The 20,966-nt window shown below is 39.1% G+C and overlaps 1 protein-coding gene across 1 annotated transcript in view; it reads right to left on the bottom strand.

The window, feature by feature from the left end:
- Positions 1 to 20,966, bottom strand: part of cdh13 (cadherin 13, H-cadherin (heart)) — a 431,031-nt gene that overhangs the window by 40,850 nt on the left and 369,215 nt on the right. The window contains exon 12 of the mRNA XM_024281692.2: positions 20,270 to 20,412. Coding sequence (XP_024137460.1) covers positions 20,270 to 20,412 — 143 coding nt within the window. The remainder of the gene's footprint in view (positions 1 to 20,269; positions 20,413 to 20,966) is intronic.

Genomic DNA, 20,966 nt, shown 5'->3' with positions numbered 1-20,966 from the left:
TAATGCTAAAGTCTTGATTACACAGAATTCATTTGATAGAGAAGAATCTTTTCGTTTGTTGAATTCGAATCCTGAGAAGCTAAATAAAATCCAGAACCTATTTGATTAGGCTTTTCACCGCCGTGGTCTCCATCATCCAGCTCAGCGGGACTCCCCCACCTGAACCCGATTGGCCGTTAAGACTGGCCTGTTGTTCTGCGGTCTGCCCTCAGATGAGGGAAGCGGGCAAAGTGATCGACTCCCAAAGCTGTCAGGGATAATTCACAGCTACAGGCAACAAACCACACGTTTAAACTGCCTCCACAGCTTTCTCTTGGCTTTACGCTAATACTCTGTTCCGATCTGACAGCCACTTTCTGTTGCTATCACTTTTTTTCTGTCGACCGATTTTCCCCACTGTTAGGAAAAAAAGACAGCAGCAGCTTGATGCACCACTTTGAGTGCCTGCGATGGTGGGAGAGGAAAGATTGGAACTTTTTTACCTGAAAAGTTTAAGACAGGTAAGGGAGCACACCAGCCAGAAAGATTTTAAAGTGATAAATATGATCATTCCCTCCTAAAAGTGCACTATTTTCAAGCCCCCCAAGTACAATTCTAATAATAACTAAAAAAGTTACATTACCTGTGATAATGTCAATGCTTTTTGCTGAATGTGGTGACTGAATATGTTGTAGCATTTTGCTGAAAGAAATTCACTGTATTTGTTGAAAATGCTAAATCTATTTGCTAAAGTTGTTAAAGGACTTTTCAGAATTGGCAGAAAGCGTACAAAGAATTTGATGAATTTCTTTTAAAAAAATTACAAAATATTTAAAAATGCGAAAAACATGAACTCAGAATTAGCCCAAAACTACTGTATGTCCCAAATTAGCAAAAAGAAAAAAGAAAAAAAAGAAAAAGTGAGCATTTTGCTTAATTAAAATCCTCCTTAAAAATCCTCAATATATGTATACACCAAAATAGCCAAATAAGCTAGCTAAAGTTGTAAAGAAGAAAAATAAATACTAGAAAAGTTGCATTACCTCCGATAATGCTAATGTGAATGTTTTTGCTAAAAGCAGTCAGTGAAGATGCTGAAGCTTTTTGTGGAGAAAAGTGATGGAGTTTGTTTTAACTGCTGAAGGGATTTGCTGAAAATGCAAAAGCTATTTACAAAATGTTAAATTCACTAAGACTGGAAATGTTGTTAAAGACCAATGAAATAGCGCTGAAGTTGACCTACATTTTTGAAAAACGTTTTGTAAAAATGTTCGATCCTTAATACATGCCAATTTTGCAAAAATATTTAGTGTGTTGCTTAAATATTAGCTAAACTCCAAATTAGCAAAAAAAAAAAAAACCTCAGTAGATCCAAAAATAAACATAAAAGCTAGCTTGTTGCTTAAATACTAGCTAAACTTCAAAATAACCTCATATTTCTTAGTAAACTTAATTAGGCAAAAATGTCAGCCTGCTGCTCAAATTGAAGCTAAACTCTAAATTAGCCTAAAAAACCTCTGTACATTCCCAATTATTCATAAAAAAGCTAACACAATGCCTAAATACTAGCTAAACTCCAAAAAAAGCCTAAAATTCATCAATGAACCAAATTAGCCAAAAACGTTAGTCTGTTGCCATCGCTCAAAACTTCTCCAGCATTCCTCAGCGCTGTGATTGTGGTCTCAGCACGTATGACGTAATCAGTCACACTCTCACCAGTTCTGTGTAGAGACTCACAATGCGGGGTTTTCATTTGCCAGCATAATAGTCCTGCAATATCTTGAGAGCACCACGCCCACCACCTGCAGCCTTTCGCATGACCAGGGACAAACTTTTGTCGTCAAGAAATTGGATCAGTTTAGCATACGCTTCAGCATTTTTCACTGCATCCTCAGCCAGTGTGTCTTCATCCACATCACCAGACGGTTCATTTAGGATTGTATCCTTCAATTTCTGTAACCGCAGATGTCCCAAAAACTTTGTCTCCCACAGTTCATAATTCTTTTCGTCTCCATCAAACACAAGACAAGACCAACGTGAACTTGTCCTTTCACTCATGGTGCTGGCACTCCAAAACTTTGAGACGGTAGTTTGTCAAGCTGTTTGCTACTCACACCATGTCTGCGCAAACATCAGCGCACCTGGGCCCATAACCTGTTGAACTGGGCTTCACACCAGGGCAGCAAAAACACACTGGGACACAGTCTGCAGTCAGAACATACTATCACCAGTTTATTGGTGCAGGTGAAGTTTAAACTGGGAATGACATGACATGACCACAAGGAAAACACCTGAGAAGAATCTTCAATAATTGGGAGCACACCCATTGGATAATCAACCTGTCAACAGATGTTAGACTCTAAATACGCCTAAAAATACAGACTGGATAACAAATTAGCCAAAAACGCTAGCATTAGCTAAACTCAATTTTTTTGTTTTTTTTTATTCTTAAAATGTTGAAATTTGAAGTCTTTCTCATTCATTTCCTATGGGGCATATTTTGCTCAATATTTCAAAAACTATTAAGTTTATTAAAGCCGAAAAATCTATGGAAAGAAGCAGGAGAATCACTATAGTGTGAATGTTTACTAAACATTCACACTATAAATTTTTATTTTTATTTTTATTTTTTTCAGTTTGCCTCAACAGAGCTGAAATATATATATATTTTATTTGGCTACATTTCTTTTCCTCATTATAATAAGCCTCATGTGCCGGGACAGATCTGGTGCCCTTAGCAAAACATAATAAACATTTTTATTAGGATTATTATTTTTCACCGCTGCATGAGAGCAGAGGATGAAGGAAATGAAACAACAAAAAGCCGCCACAGGAGGAAGTCAGCCAGGAGCTGCGATGACGAATGGCTCCCTGGAAAATGTCACAATATATCACGGCGTAGTTGAACAGTCAGAAAGACTAATTCGAAGGTCGGGTACACCGAGGTAATAATGTCGAATTCGGGAGGATAGATGAGGTTAAAAGCTGTCATCTTAAAGGGGAGGACGAGAGCGTTCAGCTTTAACTTATGGTCTTCAGTTTGTGCTAAAACAGCTCAATGTTTAAACCACATTTTATTTTGATAGAAATATATATATTTAACTGCTGCTGGCATAACACGAACACACATTCTCTTTTTAAATGAACAACCGGTCTCAGCTGAGCGACCGTGCCAACACTCCCGCCATGCTGCAGGTTTTTGGGCTCTGTTTAGTCCTCTGCTAATTCCTGTTAGCTATGCAGGCTCATCGCCAGCGGAGAACAATAATACATGTAGAAATCAAGATTTACTTAAGGCTCAAGGGATGCTTTACCTACTCCACTTTCCCCCCAAACCTCAGAGGTAAACATGGCCATATCTGTCCGCAGCAGCTGTGGGGGGAAATGTGGGAAGTAGAAAGCGACGGTGGTGGTTCTGTCAGCGTTTAAACAAGACTTTGCTCATTTTAGCGCCTTCATGCCGGAATTTACTATGAACTTCATAAAAAAAATACTTCATCGTGTTTTTCTGCTCAAGATGGTGCTAAATTAAGTGTTGCGATCATTGACTGTATAAGATAACTGGAATGAGAGACCCCTCCCCCATGGAGTGTATAACAGGAAGTATCTGATGGTTCAGAAAAGCCAAACTTCTTCTACTGAGAAAAAAACAGTGAATTTATCTGCCAGAATAACTCTACTTCTTCAAATACCTTTTCTTAACATGTTCTTGCTAATCCTGATATTGTTTTTTATATTTTTTCTGTAGTGCAAGTTATTGAAGATAAAATCCAATCAGATGGCTCAATTAAAGTAGGTGGAGCCTGTTGGCCCCCATGTCCAACATTTGAATCGTTTGGCAGATTTTGTGTAGTCTGCTTTCAAGTGGTCGCGATATGGCCTTCCAACAAGCTCACTCATGATTGACGCGAGTAGTTACCATAGAAACGATGATTTATGTTTTTTAAAAACATAAATATGCTCATGTATTTGTTATTTTCCCACTAACGACCACTAGAGGGCATTGTAGGTTTGTGTATCACTATTTGCTGCTGACAGAAGCACAGAAGAAGAGGTGCCGTCCAAAACAAACATGGCTGAGAATCTGATCCTTGTCCTCATGAACGTTAAGATGTTATTCTTATTTGCATGAAGAAATTATTATTATTGTTTTTATTTTTCTCTTCTTGGACTAATGCGGAACAGCAAGACATCAAACTGGGTTACAAACAGACAGAAGAGCAGCTAAAAACAGTCATTCAGATGCAGCTGAAGGTGCAGATGAAGGTAACGATCGCAGTAAGAGAAAGAAAAAGACCGAAATACTCAGACATGGAGACGTGATTATAGATGCTTTGGTGGAGTTCTTCAAAATAAATAATTTAACCTCTCAACATCATCCGTATCTTCTGTGTATTTTAAACGAGATATACAGTCAAAGCCTCCATCATGTAGCGATGAGGCTAAAAGATAGCTTCTCCACATGCAATCGGAGGGTCTAGTTTAAGAACACATTTTCAGACAAACGTTAAGATTTAAATTTGACGAACGACAAAAGAGGCGGCGGCCTCGAATGTGACGCATCAATCGTGTTCGGTGTTAAATGCAACGTGACGTCAGGCTTGCTGAATTTGTTCATAAATGTTGGACTTTTCTCTTTTAAAACGTATTTATGCTTTTTTTTCTTCTTCATCATGCATTTTTTTGCTCTTGCGACTTATACTCTGGAGAGACTTATAGTCTGGAAAGTATTTTGTCTAGTGGTGTCACCGTAGTGTGACGTCATCACTAGTCAAAGCCCCGCACCGATCAGGTTGAACATGAATGGTATGACTGAATTGACTTGATGCGTTGGAGTCGTTGTGAAACCATTTCCATGGGTGATGTTCATTCGCACCATTTCTCATATACAGTCAGTGGTTGCACTATACTAAGTGAAGGGTTAAAACTGGAGGTAACACCGGTGACACAAAATCACTCTTTAAACTTCCATAACTCTTCGATCATTTACATAATCTCTGTAATTCCATAAAAGCTGCTTTTCTACTCGTCAGAATCGGTTGGTTTGAGTTAATTGCATAAACATTTTACTACAGTACAGTGTTGTATTTCATCCAAAGCTGTTTCTACTCCTTATGGTGCATTCACACCGAATGATGCCGGCGCGGCGGAGGCGTCAAGTCTCAATGTTAACTCACTGTAAAGACGTGATCTGTCGCGGCGCGATTTCAGCGCCGAGCTTGACACAGCGTGTCAACCAATCAGGGACTCAGCTTTGGGCATGTGATGTTATTTAGAGACTAAATCAAAGAGTAGAAACAGTCATTCAGGATCCAGTTGTGACGATAAATTACTCATGACTGATCTGACGTTAAGAACTGGATTATGTAGAAATAGAAAATAAAAAGTAAGTAAAGCATAATTAAGGTGGGATTATATACTGTACTTCCTCCCACTCCTTTTCAAGGAATTAATTAAACTTTTTCGTCAAACTTTATGATTATTTGTTTTCGATGTGTCATGTTCTGCATATATAAGAGCTAATTCGTCTGTTTATGAGTTACAGTAATTATAACTGAACTGATGTTTTCCAATCCATGATTAATTATCTTAAGTTTGATGCATCTCTACATTGACCTCTATTTCTCTTGTTTGTCTTCTTTAGTTTTATTTATTTTTTTGTTTGATTGAAATAAACAATTTCCAATCCAAATACATCGACAGTGGAGTAAAAGCTCCGATGTTGAAGGCTAATCCTCTCAACAAAGAGTGTAAACATGTATGCTAAAGAGGACCAGCAATAGAGACGACGTTCACTAAACTATAAATTCATGAAGCTGCACTTCCATTTTTTTGGTTTCTAAGGCAAAATTTATACAAAAGAGAAAAGGGAGATGGTAATTCAATAAATATCCTTAGCAGCCCACTTCTTTTCTATTTTTAGATGGCTGAGTAAATATTTAAATCGGGCACCTAGAGCCTCCACTGAGGCAATATATCAAAAAGAAGTCTTTTGTCCATTATCATACATGGAGAGAGTAGGTCATCCCCTTATTCTCTGCTCTGAATAAAGCGGAGGGAAATGACATCCTATCTGCTGATGTCCTTTTTCCCACTTCCTCTCCATCCATTTTGTTAGCATTTGGAGCCCCAGACCTAGTTAAAAACTCCCCTCAGATAAGTCACTTCACGCCGCGCCATCACTCATCAGCCTCCTCGGGGCTTTTGCAAATACTATCATGTGACAGCTTACTAATCTGATTGGCTGATCAGAACTGTAAATGAAACCAGCCAGAACCAATTACAATGGGCACAAGTCATTAGCAGAGATGACTTCAGGGATGGAAGCAATGCTGGGGACAGGTGCATCGCTTCTAGTCTGGCAAATTGCTTTCAGAATAGATTTTGGGTTATCAGTTGCTAGCCATTATACCACGTAATTGGAGGAGGTGGGTACTGCCACGGCTAACGATGGGCTTAGAAAGAAGCGCTTTTATACTAATTATACCCTTAAAATGCTGATTTCCCGTCTGGTTAAACAAAAGTGATACTTCATAAACATTTTTCTGAAAAGTTTTCTTTCTGCTGTACGCTGACTTAAAAGAATCAGTTGCTTTATTCAATTTTCTGTAAATCTACAACTAGAATGAGCAGTTCAGTGGCCTTGTGGTAGAGTGTCCGCCCTTTCTTTACTCAAATTGTTGTGAATCAGAGGCAGACAAAAAAATGCATTGGGAAGAAGTTTTAAGTTAGATCAAATCTGTGAGCTCCTGCTCCGCTCCATTCTGATGCATCCTCTTGCAGACAAATAGATCCATGAACGTCTTTGTTTTCCTCGTCTGAGCTGGAATCTGGTTTAAAACTGAATGTCTGAATAACTCTGATATTCTCGCCATTTCGTTGCCTCTGTAATGTTAGCTCGGGGTTCTGAGAGGCTGTAAGCTAGTAAGAAAAAGTGTAAACAAAGGGATGATGGGAAATGAGGACAGGCTCTCTCTGTGCCAATAGCCTCGCCTACAACTCAGACAAATTTATAACGAAGTCCTGCCGCTTTGCAGAAATTAGGTCCTAGAAAAATACTTTTGATTATTTTTGGCTAAAAACTGCATTATCATAACTAAAAGATCAATGAGAAAGTTTTGAAAATAGATGATAGAAGATGATTGGAGAAGGACTGAAAGATGGGTCACACAACTATCCTAATGTTGGTTCATCCAGACTTTTATTTGAACATAAAAACAAGTCAATTTCATCCTCAGTTTGCCTTTTTCAATAACTATATTCAAAGCTCTCAGGAGAAGGGGGAGGAGCATGTGAACAAAAACAGCCAACTGACTTTAAGATGTTATTAAAAGTTTTTGTTTTTGGAGTTAACCTTTTGAAATGTTTTACATAAAATAAACAAAAATCTATTGAAAATGTGACTTTGTTAGACCAATAAATCGCAATTAAAGAAGCAAAAAATACATAAAAAGGAAGTAATTATGATATTTCAGGAACAAAAACCCTTTTGTTGTTTTCTTTTTATTCAAACGCAAAACATGTTTTATTTTTTGGTACTTTAAACCCCAACGTCTGCAGCTGTCAGCTTATTCTTTGACGTAAATCTGTTTAAAACTGGCAGAATGGATCGTAGATCACCTACGAACCATCACTTTTAAGATTAAACATTTATTTGAGAAGCTTGCTAGGCTCCTCTAGAAGATTTTAAACGAATGGGTTAACTACAGAGGCCTTTAAAGGACATTTTTAACTGCGAGGCTGCATAATTAAAATATCCTCCCGTCTGGTCCAGATCGATGAGTATCCAACATGCTGACAAACACAGACGCAGCTCTCAAGTCATCATCAGGAACCCAGTCTGAGACACATTTCCTTTGCTGCTGTAATGATATGTTTTGTTGATAAAGTGAAAGACAATCTCTATCAAACACGTTTGGCTGATTCCATCATCTGACTTCATCTTTCATTAGCCAGCCCCCTCCATCTTCACTACCCACTCATTTATACTCCTGATAGAGAAGTGCTGAACGAGGAGGAGCTGGCCACTTCTTACATTTTAATCCAAACCCTGAAAATAAGCAGCTTCAGTCTGTAACCAGTAGTCTCTGTGTTTTATAAAATAAGTAGTGTGGAATCAGAGGCTCTTGCTGAGTGGGCAGAGCCATGTTTGTTTAAGTGTGCCAGGCGCAGCAATAAATTCTGATCTGAGGATGAATCAGTATTCCAAGGACACAAGCTAAGCGGGCCTGATAAAAGCCAACAGCAGAGACAGACTTTTATTCCCTGGCAAAGCTCCGCGAAGATATTCTTTAATCACAGATGCAGCGTGAGTCTGTTTACAAGGTGGTAACTTCCCCGAGAGGCTTTCATGAGGCAGTCGGAAGACTCACGCCGCCTGCCAGCTTTTCATTTGGATTCACATTTCAGCCAAACATAAAAAAGAAGTAAATAAATTAATGAAAATGAGGACAAATACTAAAACGGCCTGATTGTCCCTTTAAAGAATGGTTGCACTGAAGATCATGAAACAGTTTTAATGTTCCCAAAACTTGCTTCACATTTTCACAAACACTTTTTATTCAGGGGGTGGAGCTTGACAAAACGAGGCCAAAACCACCACCGTGACTTCCTAATACGTGCGCCGCCATTTTGAAACCAGTCAACAGTGATTGGTTCGAGTCGGTCTGAGTCACATTTTTAGAGAAACCACTGTCACCAATCATGAGTGAGCTTGTTCAAAGAACTACACCCCTCCCACTGAAAGCGGATTGGGGGAATCTGTCAATCAAAGGTTGGAGGCGGGGCCAGCGGGCACCACATGCTTTTACTGAGGCATCTGATTGGTCAGTTTAACACTTGACTAACTTGCAATAAAGAAAATATACTAGGATTAGAAAAAAAACGTGTTAAGAAGAAAGTATCAAAACAAGAATGATTATTATTATTATGGGATTCTGACCTTCTTTGAACCAGCGGGTACTTCCTGTTTGGAACACGAAAGGGGAGGGGTTGATATCTCCAAATGAATATACAGTCAATGGTCGCAACACGGATCAAATAGTCTGTTTCTTAAGAAAAACAACTTAAATGAACAAAATAAAATGATCAAGGTACTAATGTTTGATTGAATGTGTATTTTCTTTCACAAGTGACCATGCTGTAAGCTGGATAATGTGTGTTGAATTGTCCATAACAGAATTTAATCGACTTTATGGAACCATCAGTCCACTGTTTTGGATCAGATGGTTTACGGCTCCATTAATTTCTGATAATGGACACCTCATCGTGCATTATCCCTTACAGAACCTCATCAGGACACAGGTCTCCCTTGAAAAAGAGATCTGGTAAAATAAAGGTTAAAAAAATAAATAAACTTAAATCCCTCATATGTTCATATTAGTAGCCAAAAATGAAGCCAGGCAAAGTCAATTAAAGAAAACCCAACTTGTAACAAGCTAAATATAAGAAAGTGTTAATAGGAATAAATTCATAACAGCAGATTTCAGAAGAATTTAAAGTTTTGCTCCAGAGTGATGATGTATCTGCCATGTGTAAAGAAAAACGTTTTAATGACAAAAAAACAGTGAAGATTGCAGCACTTCAGGAAGTGAAAAGAAGTGTGAAGAGAGAAAAGGAGGTGTGGACCGCTGTGCTAAAGCTAAAGTGAGACAGGCACTTAGAATTTGGGGTTAATGAGGCAATACAGCGAGTCAGGGAAGGCTACAGGAAGCAAGGCTGCACTGTGGTGTGATCTGCGCTTTTCTGAGCATATCCATTACACCGCCATTACCGTGGGTCAATGTGTCTGGATTCCCCACATTGCACTCTTTCCCCTGCCTGGCAGCACCTTTGCCTGCTGCAACACAGGGTCACGATTGATTGGCTGGGCAGGAAAACATTTCCTAACCTTCCAGCCTTCATGACTGTCCTCATAAAGGGACTGACAAATAAAGATGCATGGATGGATGGAGGAAGAGAGGCAGATCCTTAAAGGGCCATACCATGATATTCTTAATCCTTTCAGAGTAAATTATATTCATATATATGATCATATTTCACCTTCGGAACACTAAAAAACGAATTATTTATGAAATATGAGTCATTTTTGTGGCCTGTTCGTAATACTCAGAAGTAAAACGACTTGATTTCTGAGGCTCCGCCTTTCGCTCCTTGTCGGTCCCGCCCATTTCACGACGTAATCTTTGAGCCTGTCCATAGACCGTCAGCGAGCCTCCTCGGCGTTCCTCTGTGTGTCCGCGGTTTGTGCTTGTAAACAAACAACCTCTGAGCTATGTTGTTATCATGCAAAATAATACAAGAGCGTCTACACACGAGGTGCAACGTGCGTGGAAGTTGTAGCGTTAGCTAGTGCGTTACATGTTTACGGCACATGTGTCAAAGTCAAGGCCCGGCCTCTTCCTCGCCATCGTGTTCATTGATCCTGCAGACTCAGAATAAAACATGGATATAGATGAGCAACATCAAATCTAGAAGGATTAAAGAAAATTTCCCAAAATCCTATAAAAAAAAAATGTCTTTACATCTCATGTGTCAAAGTCAAGGCCCGGGGGCCGGATCCGGCCCTCTGGGTAATTCTATCCGGCCCTCCGCTGAGGAATCCTGCATGATGGTTACTGGGGACGCTACAGCTACAGCTACACACACTAATAAGAGTTTGTAACATGTAGATTGCCGGTAGAATCGATGTGGATCACGTTAAAAGTTGTTTTATTGAGCCTGAATTCATCCGACCACATTTGAATGAGTTTCATCGTGGTGGTGTTATGAGATTGTTTTGAAGAGAATTCTGTTGGAACTACAACAGCGGTTGATCTGTATGATGCACTCAAAACCTCAAAAAGTAGAATTTCCATGGTACGGCCCCTTTAAGACACAGAGGTGATGAAAACATTATTTTATGATATATTCAGTCCTGTAGGACAGTCATCGTCTTCTGCCACCCAAAAAGAAATCCCTCCATTGTTTGGTTCTGTCATGTTTCTAATTTTCACCTCCTGCCTTTCTTCTGACCTCGTCTCATTTTTCTTGCATGTTTTTTCCTTTTTTTTGTCCTCTTGACACGGAGCCTCCTGTTGCTATATTTACAATTCTATTGGACACAGTCTTCTCCTTGGCTGTTACTCTCTTGGCTGGAGTATAATGGATGTTTTGCAAAGCTAGAGGAGACAGTCATGGCTTATTTGTAGCATTCACCATGCCTGTATCTGCTTACGGCTCATTCCCAAATCCCCCATCAAACATTGATTCATCAATAAGTAAATCGAAGTGAAGCAGAGTTTCATTATACATTAAAGAGCTGTAGCCAGAGAGCCAAAATACTCCGCTTTCAGAAAGAACTCACAGTCATCTCCACACATTAAGAAAACGACCGTTTTAAATCCTTTTATTTTTGCTGCTGTGTTGCTCTCTTCTCGCCTCGGCCGTAGGATTTCAGGCTCGGTGTACTAAGCTGATACACTTTATCATTTCCGCGCTAACAGCTGGCTCAGGACTCTGCATGAATCTATCTTTTTGGGTTTTGTCGGCCCGGCTTACTCGCACTGCATTTCTGTGTGACAGAAGCATCCTAACGTTAACAGAGTCTGGGCTGGCCTGAAACACAAACGCTTCCAGCCGTCAGTCAGCTCTACACTCCTCACAACTCTCACTACAGACACGTTCTCCAGAGTGGCTTTAACTCCGATGCAAACTGGATTACAGCCACAGATGAATTAGTCAGTGACGGGTGAGCCACATTTGTAGATTCTGACTAATGCCAGATCTTTTTTTTTTTTAATCGGTCATTAATCCAATTAAGCAATTTGAGAGGAAACACCGGTGATGTGTCCCACGTGCCCGCGATACAGTGGAATGTGCCAGTTATGACCAGAGAGCATATAATTAAAGAGCTGCAAAACTCTGCTAACGGGTTTCCTGCTATCATCGCTCTCTCCCTTACCGAGGAATTGGTAAATCTGTTCGTTTTTGTGTCTGTTCCAAAGAAAAAGAGCATTAAAACAATTTACAGTAAGAAATAAATTAAATAAAAAGGAAACAAAAGCCTTGTTTGTATCCAGTGTAACCGAGGAGAAGCCACAGAACCAGCCTTTGGCGCTGACTGCACCAACTCATGAGTAGTTCTTAAAAACTATTACGTCACACTAACACATTCTCACTCCCAACTTGTTACATATGGACGGACGGTTCGGGCCCCCTTCCAGTCACTTTTTGACGTTTTGGGTGTCCACAACTCAACGTGTTGACTGTTTCCATAAATCAGAGGCCCCCAATCTCCAGGCCGTGAACTGGTACCGGTCCCGAGGGCAGGTTGGTACCAGGCCACAGACACCAGTCAGGTACCGGTACCCTCCCCCAGAGCAGACGCCTCATTTCCACTGAGCGGTCCAAAATGGTGCGGTCTGGTTCCATCCGGTATTTTGAGTACCTCTTGGGGCGAAGTCACTGTTGTCACCCGTTGATTGGCAGAAATTGATGAGACTATAGAAAGCACCAATAAAGCGCCAAGCTAGTGATTCTGTTTTCCTCTAGTCTTTCAAACAACATTAAATTCCTGTTCTACACCATGAACAACAACTAAAGACAGAAAAAGACGAGCTGCTGGATGACCTCCGTTGTTGTTGCTTTTCTAGTCATTGCATAACAACCACACAATGACACGCTAGAGGTCTACACCACGCATGTGCCGCAAAAACAAACCGCTCAGATGAAGCGAGGCTTAACTGAGTGGAAACGCTCACCAGAATGAACTGGTCCGTCCCGTACTACTCCTCCCGTACCGGTCTGCTCAAAACACACCTGAGGTCGCGGGCCGAACAGGATAAACATTTATTGAACACTCTAAACTACATTTTTAAAACTGTAACTTTTTCACATAATTATGAACTAGATATACATCATTACCTGTGATAATGCTAATGTGAATGCAGTGAACTGAATTTGGCCGCTGAAGATGTTAGTGCTGATAGCTGAAACTGTTAGCCAACTAAAATATTATCTAAAAGCCAAACTAGCCTAAAAAAAAAAAAAACCCTTAGGTTAGCCAAAAAAGCTAGAATGTAGTTAAAAAAAAAATCAAAATTTCAAAATAGCCTAAAAAATTAAGAAAAAAGCCTAAATTAGCCAAAACAGCATGCAAAAACTAGCAAAACTACCATGTTGCTGGAATAATAGCTAAACTCCAAAATAGTCAAAAAAAATCTTAGTAAATACCAAAATAGTCCAAAAAACTAGGAGAATGCTGATTTTTAAAACTGTAACTTTTTAACTTAATTATGAATAATAATATTAATCCAAATAAATCAACTTAAACCTTAAATAACTTTCAATATTTTACTCTCCATAAAAATATATTTTGTCAAAATGATACAAGTTAGAAATGAGCTCAAGATAACATCGGGTCATTAATAACCTAAAATAAAATGATCTGGAGGGCCGGATTCGGCCCCCGGGCCTTGACTTTGACACATGAGATGTAAAGACATTTTTTTTATAGGATTTTGGGAAATTTTCTTTAATCCTTCTAGATTTGATGTTGCTCATCTATATCCATGTTTTATTCTGAGACTGCAGGATCAATGAACACGATGGCGAGGAAGAGGCCGGCGTTACATGTGATGGGTGGCACGCTGCCTGCTTTAAAATGAGTTTGGCAGTCAGAGTTTCCCTTCCTGTCATTGAGGACTTCACAGAACAGGAGACTTAATTCATATGAGAAAATATGAAACCAGGACTATTATAAGTGGAGATTTTACTGAGAAATGAACAATTCTGTCCTCATTAATTTTGCTTTTTTGTTTTCCAATTCCACAATTTAGTGATTTTTCTTCCTGACTTTGATCAAAAATATACACATGACTGCTACAAATACTATTTTCTCTTTAAAGAATGAAATGCAAAATGCAATATGCGAAAACTGCATGTATTAAGCAACAAAAAAACTTCAGTTTCCTGACTTTGTGGAGGTTTTTGGCAGAAACTCAGCCCTAAATCTGTGCCCAAAGGAAGGTCTCTCTCCAGTACATTTACATGCTCCAAGCAAACAGTGTTCTGCTCTTTTGTGCATAACTTAAGAGTTTTAATAGAAGGTTTAAAGGCAGCCCATTCTGGAGATTACAAGTGTGTGCGTGGAGCTGTTTTTTAGACAACTGGGGTCTCGATAATGTGTTCATGTCTCAAAATGACAAATGGCTCCCACCGGGAGGCGGTTTTACATTTAAATGAGGAGCCGGAGAAGACAGTGAACCAAAAACTCCCAGCAGTGAGTGGGAACACGGAGACAGGCCAGAGAGCCAGAGCGCGTGATACAGGGAAGACATTAAAAACCATAATGAACGCACCAAATTGAATTCAAGCAAACAAAAGTTGCTGGGATCAAACAGCGAGGAAGACAGAATCTGATTTGAAGGATGGAGAGGAGCAGGAGATGAGCCAGCAGCTGGCAGCCCAGCAGGGAAGCGGAGAGCAGAAAGACAGTTCTCCAGCATGCAAAATCAAACTGATCAAAGTTTATTTAAACAGCTCATGAACGTCTCCACTCAGGTTGAAACAATAAGTCTGCGGCTGAGAATGCACCAAAAAAACAATCATTTTCCATCAGGATGAGGAGTTGATAGAGGGAGAAACGCTTGGCAAACACAAACAGAAATGATGCTAAAAGCCTTTTATTTTGTCTGTTTGTTATGTCACATCTGTTCTGTTTTTATCAAACACTGGGAGGAGAATAAAGTCTATCCAGAGGAGCCAACATCACCCATATCTCTCTGCATCCGCACAGCCAATCCTAACCAAACCGATGGAAGTGAAAGTCTGATTTGTTATGCAGAGATGGACCGCACACACATTCAAATAACTTAAGGCTACAGCTATGATTGGAAAATAATGGAATCACATATAAAGCAAGACAAGAAAATGATCAGAATCAGCCTTAGAAGAACATGTAATGTTGAGAGAATGGACACAAACTGACTGATGAGAAACCTGAGCAGCATAAAGGCGATGAGTTATGAACAAATGATTTGTTGATTTTCTCGGTTCGAGCTGCTGCTGCTGCTGCTGCTGCTGCTGCTGCTGCTGCTCACTCTGGGTTTTTGTATCTGAGATTGTTTCAAGAAAACTGATGTTATGTGATTACATGTAATAGCTGATCATTTTGATCCTCTAACCTTTTCAGATAACAAACCGGTTTAGTCACAGTCCTTAGTTACATAGCGGGCGTCTAATTTTTTTCATTTTTGTTTCAAGTTTCCCTGAACTTTTAAGTTAAAGTTCATTTTTATTCTCTGTAAAAGTTGTTTTAAGCTTCTTATGTGTAGATTTTGTGTAGAAAACATTAAAATGTGATATTGATTTAATAAAAAAATCGGACGCCGACTTCAACCTCATCCGACTTTAAGGTACAATATTTAAATACATTTTTAAAAAGAAGTCCCTAAAACTGGTATTTTCTAATTGTATTTATAAACAGTGAACAACTTTATTAGCAGCATCCTGGTAACATCAGTAATATCCAGCCTCTTGCTGAACATTCTGTTATTATTATGGTCTGTGGGAACAACTGTCACAATAAATCCTTCTGGTTTTTGTCTGTTTTATTTTGAAATCCAAAGCATTTATTCTGTTTCCTGTCTGGCCCTTTTTTGTGAAAATAAAAAAAAAAAAGTTCCAAATACTTTTGTATTTTATGAACGTTGCGGTCGGTGCATCCGGTTTAGGAACGTAGTGGAGGGATTTTTGACACCCGACTGAGCGACTTGACAGAATGAGTCGGATGCAGATTTTTGCAAAATAAAAATTCCTTCAAAATTAGATGATGAGTCTTCTATCATTGATGTATGAATAAACTTGTAAACAGTTGTGTGCGTCCTATTTGTTAGTATCTATAAGTATGTGAGAACTAAGTAATACCATTTATTTATGACATCCTTATCTTATGACTCTTTATGATCTGAACCCCCATTTATTTACTCTACAGGCATATATTGGATATTATTGCTGTGACGTCATGCTGTCCACCAATAATTATCAATAACTGATATTATTGTGCTGTTGACCAGATTGAATGATGGCTTTCTTCATAGCAACCTTCACATTTCTATTTTTTTATTTTTTATTTTGTGCTTTCTGTCTCCCTAAACTTGTTTAATTGTTCTGTGTTTACGAGACAAACACCGGTTTTTAAAATACGACACATTAATCTGTCAGAATCTGCTGGTTATGATCAAAACAGTAGAAAAATTCCTCCAGAGTGTTGATTTATTTATGCGAATAATCAATGGAGACTTTTTTTTTTCTTTTTTTATAACAATAAAATAATATATCTGATTTTTCTGAAACCATCTACAATAAGAATTCTTTTACAGCCAACAACCACAACATATTTTGTATTGTATTTTCTTTTCCGATATTTATTACTAAATAATTTGTGTACATTTTCTTTCCTTTTAGCAATCTTGCTGAAAGATGACAGCAGGAGGTGAAAATTACAATAAATCTGCAAAACAGAAACATTCAGACAAATCCTACTTTATGTAAAAAGGATCAGAAACTGATGAAACATTGACTCTGCACTACAGAATATTTATTGTTTCAAATTCAAACACTTATTTAAATCATAAGTGGATCTTGTAACAAATGAAAATATAAAAAAAAATTACTTTTTGGTTCCTGTCTGATTTTCTGGGTTGAAATATAAGTTTGACTTCATGTAATTAAAGACTTTTTCCAGCCTCCGCGGCGTCGGTTTCTTCTCATCGATTTCTTTCTCTGGTTCCTAAACATGTTTTCCTAACTGCCTGCTGTGAGCAGGTGAAGCTCTCAAACAGGCATGACTTTTGTTTGACACGACTCTCCGGACGTCCACGTCTCGTCTTCCTCCTCGACCTCCCCGTAGACAAAGGCAGACGACTGAATCGATGCTCTGCTCTACAGAGGCGGGTCGTCGTACGTGGGACATATCTGCTGCTAACGACAGCCTCGGCAGACGCCAAAGAGCAGATGCTTTGCTCAGATTTCCTCTGCAGACAAAAGGAGGTGGTGGCTTCACGGTCTTCCTCGCCTTGGATCTGTGCGAGCGGGATATGAGCCGCACGCACACCAGACGTCATCGTCTTCAGAAAGCAGGTGGAATTTAATATTGTGACTTTATTGACACCTTTAATCTTTCATTATCATTTGGCTGAAGGAAATTAAAGTATTTTTTTCTTTAGTCTGTTCACAACTTTCGCCTTAGCTAAAATAGATTATTGGAGAGACAGACGTTATTGCTGTGACAGTCTGGGTCTTCGCTTCGTTAAACCTGTAACACCAATTTTAGCATCAGGAATAATGACAACAGATGAGACAATTGAACGAAGTAAAGCTTTGGTCACACAGATCCTGGCACTCTGAGTCAGGGGTCCCCAAACGTTTTCTAACAAGGGTCACATAACTGTTTTCTTCTCACAGAGAAAGTATAAAAATCACAGCCTAAATGTAAAGATGTATGGTTTCCAGAAAGCCACACATAACCAAATTTCAAGTAATTAATTTCCAAAATCTTCACAGAAAAAAAAGAATACTAAAACATTTAAATATATATATAGCATTACCTGTGATAGATTAATAGCTTTAGCTAGCTAAAATATTAGCGAAGCGCCAAATTAGCTGAAAACACTCAAAAAAAATTCTAAATTAGCCAAAACAGCTAGCATGTAGCTGACATAATAGCTACACAGCTACCATGTAGCTAAAACATGAGCTAAACTCCAAATTAGCCTAAAAATCTAAAAAAAAGCCTAAATTAGCCAAAACAACTAGCATGTAGCTGAAATATTAGCTAAATGCCAAATTACCCTAAAAAACAAAAAAAAGCCTAAATTGCCCAAAACAGCTAGCATGTAGCTTAATTATTAGCTAAACTCCTAATTAGCATAAAAACTGGAAAAATGTCTAATTTAGCTAAAACAGTTTGGGGGCTGGGTCAAATGTGGAGGAGGGGCGGAACCGGCCCGCGGGCCGTAGTTTTGGGACCCGTGCTTTAAGTGTTCCATTGCTAAGTATTATTTTCTATTTCATTTCTAAGAGCATACTTTAGGTCACATGTTTTTAACCAGTTTCCCTTCGACCAGAAAACATAAAAATGGTGAATATCCCTTCTGATTTTACTGGGAAGTATTTGGGGATTTAGAGACACTTAAGTTTTGTTTTGATTGCTTTTCAAGCAAGAAATCAACTATTATTTTCAATATTATGTTTCTGTATTTGAGTTCTAGTTTGACCAATGAGTTACCTTGTGTAAATCGCAAACTTAGAAAAAGAAGTGCTGCGTTCATGTGGTGTTTAAAGGACCGGAAAATGACTGACTCAGGAAAAAAAGAAAACTTGCAGCTCAACATGAATGCAAAATATCTGTCTGCAATTAGACAGAGGTCACTTTAGTTGTAGTGCATCATCTGTGAGTGAATGGGACGGTGACTGTAAAACACTTTGGGCCTTCAAGAGAGATAGAAAAGTTTACAGCATTTAGCATTTAAGGGAAGACACCAGAATTACAGGGAAAAGAAAACACTTTTATTATTCATATAATTTATTCCAGTTTCCCCGGCCAGATGAAGTAGTTTAATGCTGCATGCGGCCCCCGGGCCGTAGTTTGCCCACCCATGTCTCATAAGGGAATCATACAAAAACATGACTTGTATGTCAAAATAGACTCTTTTCACGGTGACGTCAGACAAAATGGCGACAGCGCCGAAAATGCCAATAGTGACTTCCAGTGTTTGGATTTAGAACAGCAAAGCTGACAGCCTGACGCTGTTTTACACCATTTTACGTAAGTAACAAAAGGTAACCTTACCAATGTTAACAGAAAAATGTACAATAATTATTTTATGAAAGTCCTGTTGAACTGTATTTTCATTTCCTCTCTTAGATTGTTCACAAATCTAAAAACAAATGTGAATAATCCTTGTGCATCTTCCATTTGCCTTGTTAATACTTCCCAATACACGTATCACACGCATGACAGTAGTACGTTGTATTTTCATGACGTCCCCTGAGGGGGCAGTACGACCCTTAAGACACACCTATGCTCCCCTTAAGATGCAGCTGCCCCTCTACGACCCTCCATGGGCCGGGACAACCCCAGAACCCGCAGAAACCAGACGGATCAACCTCCTAAGTGAGTGTACGGCAAGAAATGTTCTTAAGAAGGTAAAACACTCTCGTTTCAGGAAAAACTGTCGTATTCTGTGTCCTGCAGGATAAAATAATCTTATTGAGAAAGCGTTTTTTAGCAACCAAATAATCAAAGTTTAAGAAAACATGTCTTAGTAACTAGATTTTTTTCTTTTAATTAAAATAAGAATTCTTGGTTAGACCACAGATTTTTTTCTAAATTTTAACTATGGGCCCTGTTTATGCTCACTGACAGAAGATACTAGGTGGTTAAACACTTTATAAGCTTCTTGCTGTTTTGTTTTAAAGCACAATTCAACCGTTGTGAGCTGTTTTCATCCTCAAGCAAATCTGAGTTTAGTTTGTAAACTTGGACATTTTATTCTGCCTTCATTGCTGCACCAACAAACTTTTAAGAATCAAGTTTTGCAAAATTGTTGGTGAATAGAAAATACTAGAAAAAAGTGCATGTGGCTTTATTTTCGGTTGTGCTCGATCACCCAGGATTTCTTTCCTGCTTTGATTATTTCTTCCAAGTTCCACCTTGGTATCTCTTTCCTGTTATCTTCTTTCATGTCTTTCTTTCTTCTACTGACCCCACCACCTCCGTCCACCTTCTCCATCATTTCTTCTCTTTCAGCCCTCATCTTTCTAAAGGGACCGTATTTCCCAGCACAACAGCACCATTCTGTTGGCGGCTAATAGAATCCCTTAGTTCCTCTAATGGATCTGTCAGAATCTCCAGAGTACAGGAGAACAGATGGATTGATAGGGAGGGGAAGAAAGACCGGGACAAAGAGACAGAAAGAGAAGCGGGCAGAAAGAGAGATGCGCCGGGCCTCTTGACACCTCCATCTGTGGTTTGGATGGCCTCAGAGCAGCAGCTCCTATGACACTGCCAACTACCAGCCATATGGTCTGATAGACACAATGCCACTTAAGGACAGCCCTTTGGCGATTTCACTCCGGCTAGGTGAGGACGACGAACACCGCCGGTCTTTTCCAGCATCCCTGAATGATTAGCGCTACCTCAGATCCCATTTGAAACCAAACATGACAAAAAGAATGATTCTGAAAGCCTTATGTTGAATTCCTGCAGAGAAAACTTTCTTTCAGCTACTGAGCAGTTTCAACTCACCATTATCCACGGCGACGAAGAGAGCGGTGTATTTGTTGTCATGGACATAAGGAGACTCTCGGTCCAGTGAGGCTGAGGTGTTGACAGTTCCTCGGACTGGGTTCACACCGAGCCATCCTGCTGGGTCGCGCAGAACCGCGTATCTGCAGAAGGGAAGAGACAAACAAAAAACACAAGATTAATTGGTAGTCATTCAAGTAAAACAATACCTGTGAGCCGCAGTCTGTTCAGTTTCTTTGGACTGAACATTTTAAATGCTTGAACCATTGAAGACAACAAACAACTGAATTATGATCCTACACAGGTTACACCACATGTCTAACTTTTTAATATAACAGTAAAAAGCCAAACTCAAACCTGAGAACATTTGATAAAAATGGCCGATTCCGCCTGCGTCTGTGGCTTTAGATTATTACTGATATGCTAAAAATTTTAGCTTTTTATCTTTGTTATTATTACCGTCTGCTTTGTGTGTCGTACTGGATGCATTTTACAATTAACATGTTTGAATTAAAATTAAATAACAATTAGTTGCTAGAAGGCTGCGAGAAGTTTGAAGCTAGGGAACGTATAGTGCACTGGGGTTCTGTTCTGTATTCTCATTTACTTCTCTTTTCCTCTATTCTTTATTATATATTTAATTTAGCTATCTATGCTTCTAATTCCTTTGTTGTTTCTCCAGATTCCAAGTGGAGCA

The sequence above is a fragment of the Oryzias melastigma genome, linkage group LG6, assembly GCF_002922805.2.
Source record: "Oryzias melastigma strain HK-1 linkage group LG6, ASM292280v2, whole genome shotgun sequence".
NCBI lineage: Eukaryota > Metazoa > Chordata > Actinopteri > Beloniformes > Adrianichthyidae > Oryzias > Oryzias melastigma.
This window is presented reverse-complemented; position numbering and strand designations above follow the sequence as displayed.